The following is an 8147-nucleotide window of genomic DNA, read 5'->3' as shown; positions in this document are numbered from 1 at the left end:
TTTGTGTCCTAACATGTTCTGCATCATCTGCCGATGTCCACTGCCAAAGCAGGGCAATCAGAGTGTGGATTTCAGTACAGCCCTGATTGGATGATAAACAGTGAGAGTAATATGCTGCTAGAGTTTTTTTTCTTTTTTTCTTTTTTAATGCCAGAATACCAGAATGCAGTATTTCAACCCCCCTTTCTCCAAATCAAAAGCTTAGTGAATGAAATTATGACTGTTATTCAAGTGCAATTATACTGAGTATGTAAAATGGAAACACTGAGAGTAAATCATACATTTGGATATTACATTTCATATTTCAGTGTATGCCAAGTAAGCTAGTGAAGTTTTATTATTGTTGAGTGTAATGTCAGGAGACAAACGTCTACAAATTTTATACATAACTTTTTCCATTTTATCTGTTTTCCATTTATGTCAATTTGAACACATGGTGTGACTTTTAATATCCTCTCCTTCTTCCCCATATTTAATGCCAAAGGATCAAACTCAATCTTGATTATCCTAAATTTACCCTAGGTAACCTCAGACTAAGAGGTTTTTATTATTATTATTATTATTATTATTTAGTATGGAAAAGGAGAGACGAAGAACCTCTAAATAACCCTATAAACCTGGTCCCATAGTTTCTGACAAATGGCCTGGAAAGACTAGCAAGTGCCAGCACATTATAGAAGACAACTGTGGCTGCGGACAGTTCTTGCCAGAGCAGGTCTCAGCTCATGGAAACTGGGTAATCACCGAGGGAGCTGTGGATTATAACGAAATAAGATCTCGCAGACATGGTGGGCCTGGTGAACTGAGCCTCACTAGGAGAGTGCAAGGGAAGGGTTTGGGAATGAATGAGGGGAGGCCCTGAGCGGTCTCTCGCGTGGGGGAGGTGGGGGAGGGGGAGGGGTGCTGGAGCCAGCCCAGCAACCGCTGCTGAGGCACCGTGAAAGGTAATAACCGCCGCAGGAAGATGGCTTCCAGCTTTAAGAAGCCAAACGTGGCCTCTGCCAGCCAGAAAAGAAAGGTGGACCCTAAGCCTGAACTCACTGAAGATCAGAAGCAAGAAGTTCGTGAAGCATTTGATCTCTTCGATGCCGATGGCAGTGGGACCATCGACGTGAAGGAGCTGAAGGTGGCCATGAGAGCGCTGGGCTTTGAACCCAGGAAGGAAGAGATGAAGAAGATGATCTCTGAGGTGGACAAAGAAGGTACCGGGAAAATCAGCTTCAATGACTTCTTGGCAGTGATGACTCAGAAGATGGCCGAGAAAGACACCAAAGAAGAAATTCTGAAGGCTTTCAGGCTCTTTGACGATGATGAAACTGGGAAGATCTCTTTCAAAAACCTAAAGCGTGTGGCCAATGAGTTGGGGGAAAACCTCACGGATGAGGAGCTGCAGGAAATGATTGACGAGGCCGATCGGGATGGAGATGGCGAAGTGAACCAGGAAGAATTTCTTCGCATCATGAAAAAGACCAACCTCTATTAAAATCGGTTTCTCCCGCAAGCGTGTGTAGAGAAGTTGAGTGACTTGCTGGGTTCCCAGCTTCTGCTTTGTGAAACCCTGAGTTAGAGAACAGCTCTATCCCAACTCTTACCCCCCAATTTGTCTAGATCCTTCTATTTCCAAATCTCTAGCTCAAATATAGAAGTTTAAAGATGTTTTTAACGTGAGTTTTGTTCTTTAATTCTCAAGAGCAGACCCAGAGTACTTTAGGTTGAATAAAAAAGGGGGGCCCTGAAAAGCTTCAACTGGCCCATCATTTGCCTTTCATTGGTGGACATCCATTAAAATGAAATGCAGGATGCTTTCTTGGGACAAACAGCAGTGCATTGTTCTAGTATGATGAGGTAGAATCAACCAGCAAGTATCCTACCTATTGCTTCTCACCTAACTGAATATCGGTTTGAAGAAAAGCAGTGAAGCTACTTACTTGAGCTCAGGAAAGATACTGTTCTAAAGTATAGGCTTGCCTTTGGGTGGTGCTAAATTGGGCAATTTGACTGTTCTCTGACTTCATTACATGCAAATGGTTCTTCATTTGTGTGTAAATCATCTACTATGGATTATCCAGGGCCAGAATGTATATTTGGGCTACAGAATAAAAACGAAATAATATTGGCCCAAGATAAGTATAATTTGCTTAAGAGAGTAAGTTAACTAATGATTTTGAGTAAGTATTCATAAATGTAAGATATTAGTTTAGGAAATTCTAAAAAATATAATACATTTTAAACTGTTTATCTGTCCCTGGAAAGATCAAGTGTTTTAGTTATTAGATTATTATAACATAACCATATTCATTTAATTACTATTTTATTACAAGCTACTATCTACCTGATTTTGGTTCTTGATACTTGATATCTTTGCCCTTCTGATATATAGTTGATGCCAGAGTGTCTGGCTTATAAATCGTTCTCTATTTTATAATCCCAGGAAACTATTTCACTGTGGCTTGTGTATGTGTTAATATTACTTGTTTTCTGTTAATAATTAAGCCTTTCTTGCTTTGGAAAAAGATACATACCCTTTTGAATATCTACAAATCTGAATTTAGGAAAAATTTAAATATTATAATCATAAGAAGACAATCTATCTGCTGAGATGGAGGCCTAAACTAATTTTTGATAATGTGCAACAAAGCTATTAAACAGGCAAGATATTTTGGTCACAACTAAACCTAAGTTAAATCTTCATACAAAGTCCCATTAAGATAAATGCTGAAATTCTGGGAAGTTTGCCACTTGCTTTGACAACACTTTTATCCTTCAGAGGGTGGTGGATCTAAGCAGGGGAACTACTAGTCTGGGCTTAGTTCTCATTAACAGAGACTAATTTGTCAAAGCAGGAATACTAGCTGAAATGATGGGTATGTGGGCACTCGCTGTGAGAAAGGATTTTGCTGAGATGGCTGGGACCAGGCAGGGAACTCACCCAGGCTGTAAATGCTAACAGTTCAGGTTCAAGGTCTTAATGTGGACTCAGGTGCAATCATAGAGAATTCAGCTGCATCAGGGTGAAGGACCTGATCTGAGAGCAAGAGGAGTATGTTATTCTTGGAAGCAGAGTTTCTGGCATCCTGTTGACCAGTCTTGACCAAAGATCTACATATGGATCAAGGTAGAAATACCAGAAACAAAGTTGGCAGAAACTAGGAGAAAAGGTAAGAGCCTCAGTCAACTGGGCTGGACTGGTTCCCGGTCCATCAGAGGATAGAAGTGAAAACCAGGAGCCCAGCCTGAAGCCCAGCAGTCAGGCTGCTCAAACACCCTGGGGTCAATCGTGGAGGTGGCAATCTAGTCCTTAAAAGAGTTGCCCTCAGGGTACAATCCATCCCACACAAAGGAAGAGGGCTCCATAATATTTCTAAATCCCACCATAGCTAAGGAAGAACCTCTGATGCACTATTAGCCTTGCTTCTCAGTTGGCTCATACTTTGGGGGACAGATGGTAAAGGGGGGAGGGGAGAGAACTAGAGCTGGCCTAGACATTTGAATTTTAAGAGAAGTTAACCATACATTTCTAGCTGGGTCAGACATGTAGCCTCATCTTTACAAAAGAACACAAGAGATTCAAAGGAAATTTATAGACACCTATTTGCAGATGAGGAAACACAGCTATAAAGTTTGGGACAAACTAGAAAGCAGTTTTTTGTTTTTTTCCAAGTCAAGTTGTTGTCCTTTCGATCTTGGTTGTGGACGGTGCTGTTCAGCTTCAAGTTGTTGTTCTTTGAGTCTTAGTTGTGGAGGGTGCAGCTCAGCTCCAGGTCCAGTTGCCATTGCTAGTTGCAGGGGGCGCAGCCCACCACCCCTTGCGGTACTCAAGGAATCGAACTGGCAACCTTTTGGTTGAGAGCCCACGCTCCAACCAACTGAGCCATTTGGGAGGCAGCTCAGCTCAAGGTGCCATATTCAATCTTAGTTGCAGGGGGCAGAGCCCACCATCCCTTGCGGGACTCAAGGAGTTGAACCGGCAATCTTGTGATTGAGAGCCCACTGGCCCATGTGGGAATTGAACCGGCAGCCTTCGGAGTTAGGAGCATGGAGCTCTAACCGCCTGAGCCACTGGGCCGGCCCTAGAAAGCAATTTTCACTGGACTGTTACAAATGGTCCCAATAAAGAAGCAGGAAGCATACCAAAGAAATGCATGTGAGTAAGGATCGCACTGATAATTCCTTGCTTTCTAATGACAACTGTAATAGATGAAAAGCAGAGTATAAGACCAAGCATGAAAATATGACAGCATCAAAGTTGTATATAATGTCAAGAAAATGAATGCCACAAATGAGCAGGACAGCAAAGGGAATCTTTTCCTTAAAGACATCTTAGTTATATTCTAAGAAGATATAGGAAGGGATAGGCCCAACACTTTAGATTACTGCAGGTTGGTTTCCATGAGAAGCAGACTCTTGAGTCTGAGGTTTTGTGTGCAGATCACATGGGTGAAGGAAGGGAAGAAATTAGGACTGAGCAGATGAAGTTGGGTTGTCATGCAGTCATGACAAAGGCCTCCGCTTAGCTCTGGAGCAAGGACAACCCTACAGAGATATCCCAAATTGGGACAAAGAAGTTGGGCCTTTAAAATGTTTCATTGGTTGACAATCACGTGAGCCATGAGCCGTTCCCAGGAAGGGGACATGACTTTGAACAAAGTGGCCCTCCTCAGCCAAGGGTAATTACTAGGAGGGAAAATTCATTTGCAAGCTGTTAGCTGTCAACAGTCCCAGCACCTGGGGGGATGAAGACTTCAATTCTGAAGTGCAGGGCCAGAGGGGAGATCTGGGAAGTGCCCTACAGCTTCCGCTATAGCCCACCCTTCTACCACTTAGATCCTCGTATAAGTTCTGTGAGAAGCTAATTCAGGATTCTGATGGACTCTATTTGTGAGAGAAGTTTATCAAAGGAATATTAGAGGGACAAACTACAGCCCCTCACACAGCAGCTGGTCTCAAGGCCACAAATAGTATTCATCTCTCTCCACTATACAATCTCGATTTCCCACACCCCCAGCACTTCTGCTGATGTAGGGGACTTAGCTGGTGATATGACCCAGGTCTTCATCCTTGAGATGTCTGAGTACCACCCCTCCCCACCTCCCCCCAAAATCACCTGTCCTTGTCAGTCTTTGGCTGCTATACTTATCCATTTACTTTAAAATTGAGTGAAAGAGCATCGAGAGACACTCAGGTTTATTACCTGGTGCCAAATATACTTTTCCATATTCTTTCTGCAGCTCTACTTCCTCCTGATGACCACAATCAATTATTCATGGATGATTCCTTTCCTTGACTGTTGCTCTCTCAGCATAAGGAACCCACTGTGATTGGATGATACACATTAGTTTGACATTCAATGGCTCGCTTGCTGTGCCCATTTGTGGGAGCACTGCCTCTCTGGGAACCAAGATCGCTAAATACACATAGTTTGAAGTTGTGGGGGTGAGAAGCCACAATTAAAGAGCAGATGACTGAGAATTAAGGTAAGAATTACTTCCACTGTTGCTGGACTCATGTGTTCTGACTAAGAGAAACCATACCATATAATGGTAATTGATATAGAGTGTATGTTGCATCCTGGAGGATGGCACCACATCTGCACTGGTTATCATATCCAAGCTGGCCCCTCAGAGGCATCTTCAACAGGTTTTTCCATTGCTCCATCATGCTGAAAGCTTCTGTATATTATAGAACCCATAGATTCAGTGGCCATATGCCACTGCTGCACTGCCTTTCCTGTAAAGTGGGTCCCTCAGCCCAACATAATATTATGTGGAATCCTATGTCAGTAGAATAAATACTCAGATATGGTGCTGAATGAAGCTCTGCAAGCAGGAAAGGCAAACCCATGACCAAAATATGTGCCAAGGCCAATGATAATGAATTACTTGTCTTTCCAGGAGAGAAGAGATCCAATTGGACTACTTGACACCAAGAGGCCAGTTCGTTTTGAGGGTCAGTACTGTTCTGCATTTGGAAGCAGCAGTAGCTATATTATTCTTGATGACTGGGAGCCTTTGCTTTGGGCTCATGCATAGCCTCCATCTCTGTCACAAGGACCACTCCATTCATGTGCCTGTGGTGCCAGCACTGGGGTGGCCAATGACAGCGGTAGAGTGATGTCAACTGGCCAAATCATTCTGTCTTCTTGGTTGTTTGGTGTCTCTTCTGTGATAGGCACTCCCCGATAGGTGTTAATATGAATTACAAAGATCCTTACAGTTCCTACCCATTGCTATAAATCCATCTATGTGCCTTTTCTCCAGACCTTTTTATCCCTAATGTTTCCTTTTCTTGGTCCTGAACAATCAGCCAAATAGTTGGTCACCACTGTCTGAGTCTACGTATAATGTAATCCCAGGCCACTTCTCTTTCCACACAAAGTGGGTGACCCAGTACACTACCAGAAGTTCTGCCCCGCTGGGAGGATTTCCCCTTTCCCTGCTATCTTTTGGGTCAATGTCAGTAGTCCATTAGACCAAGTTGACCTATCCTTGAACCAAGCTGAGCCTTTTTACTCCTCCAACAACTGGTCATAAGGGACTAAGTACCCCGTGTCGTCATAGGTATGAACTGAGGGAGGAACTCTGGTGCAACATCATGGATGACATGGGGACGTCCTCCTTATGCAGCTTATGTGGGCCCTGTGGCCATGCTTGTGCCTGATCCCAGATATACTTCTTTTTCTAGTTTCCTAAGGTGGCATATTACATTATTTATTTTAGATCTTTCTTCTTTTCTAATATATGTATTTAATGCTATAAATTTCCTTCTAAGCACTGCTTTTGATGTATCCCACAAGTTTGGATAGGTTGTGTTTGCATTTTTATTTAGTTTCAAGTATGTCTTAATGTTTCTTGAAACTTCTTTGACCCATGTGCTATTTAGAAGTATATTGCTTAATCTTAAATATTTGCAATTTTTTAGCTATTCTTCTATCTTTTCTAATTTAATTCCCTATGGTATGAGAACAGACTTTATATGCAATCTATTCTTTTAAATGTGTTAAGATGTGTTTTATGGACCATACCATAAGTCTATCTTGGTGAATATTCTGCGTGAGTTTGAGAAGAATGTGTAATCTGCTATTGTTAGATGAAGTATAATAATGTCAATTATATTTAGTAGATTGATGATGTTAGTGAATTCAACTATGTCCTTAGTGATTTTCTGCCTGCTGGATCTATCTGTTTCTGATAGACGGCTGTTGAAATCTCCAACTACACTAGTGGATTCATATACTTGTACTTCTCCTTATAGTTCTTTCAGTTTCTGCTTCACGTATTTTTTAGATGCATACGTGTTAAGAATTTGTATATATTCCTGGAGAATTGACCCTTTTATGATTATGTAATGCCCCTCTTTATCCCTGATAATTCTCCTTGCTCTGAAGTCTGCCTTCTCTGAAATTAATATCACTACTGCAGTTTTCTTTTGACTAGACTTAGCATGGCTTATCTTTGTAAGTTCCCTTATTTTTACTACAGCTGTGCCTTTGTATTTAAAGTAGGATTTATTATATACAACATATAATTGCATATTGTTTTTCTATCCATGCTGTCAGTCTGTCTTTTAATTGGTGTATTTAGACCACTCACTTTTAAAGTAACTTTTTGTATAGTTGGATTAATAGCTACCATATTTGCTACTATTTTCTAGTCATTGTTCTTGTTCTTTCTCTCTTTCTTCCATTATTTTTCTGACTTTTCTGGTTTTAACTGAGAATTTTATATGGTTCCATTTTCTCTTCTCCTTTAGCATATCAATTATACTTATTTTAAAAAAACATTTAGTGATTGCCCTAGACTTTGCAATATACATTTACAACTAATTCAAGACAACTTTCAAATAGCACTATACTGCTTCACAGCTAGTGCTTGTTCCCAACTCATTCCTCCCTCCCCTGATAGCATTTCTGTCATCCATAACATTTCTTTATCCATAAGCTAAAACGACTGAATACATTGTTGCTATTATTATTTTGAATAAATTATTATCTAATAGATCAATTAAAAATAATACAAAGAAAATATTTTATTTTATTTTCATTTATTCTTTCTCTAATGTTCTTCTCTTCTTTATGCATATCTGAGGTTCTGGCCTAAATTATTTTCCTTCTCTCTTGAAGAACTTCTTTCTTACAAAACAGATCTACT

The 8147-nt window shown here is 40.9% G+C and overlaps 1 protein-coding gene across 1 annotated transcript; it reads left to right on the top strand.

Moving 5' to 3' along the window:
- The first annotated feature begins 964 nt into the window (after positions 1-964).
- CETN1 (centrin 1) lies at positions 965-1483 on the top strand. Its single transcript, XM_019741196.2, has one exon. The coding sequence runs from the start codon at positions 965-967 to the stop codon at positions 1481-1483; it is 519 nt and encodes a 172-aa protein (XP_019596755.1).
- Positions 1484-8147: the final 6664 nt, after the last annotated feature.

This window comes from Rhinolophus sinicus, chromosome 4, assembly GCF_057876585.1.
Source record: "Rhinolophus sinicus isolate RSI-liver-muscle chromosome 4, RSI-T2T, whole genome shotgun sequence".
In the NCBI taxonomy this organism is placed as follows: Eukaryota; Metazoa; Chordata; class Mammalia; order Chiroptera; family Rhinolophidae; genus Rhinolophus; species Rhinolophus sinicus.
The sequence above is the reverse complement of the archived record's forward strand: the minus strand, read 5'-3'. Positions and strand labels throughout refer to the sequence as shown.

Excerpts from the sequence above, each read along its gene's own strand:
- CETN1 (XM_019741196.2), top strand. The coding sequence starts at position 965 with ATGGCTTCCAGCTTTAAGAAGCCAAACGTGGCCTCTGCCAGCCAGAAA.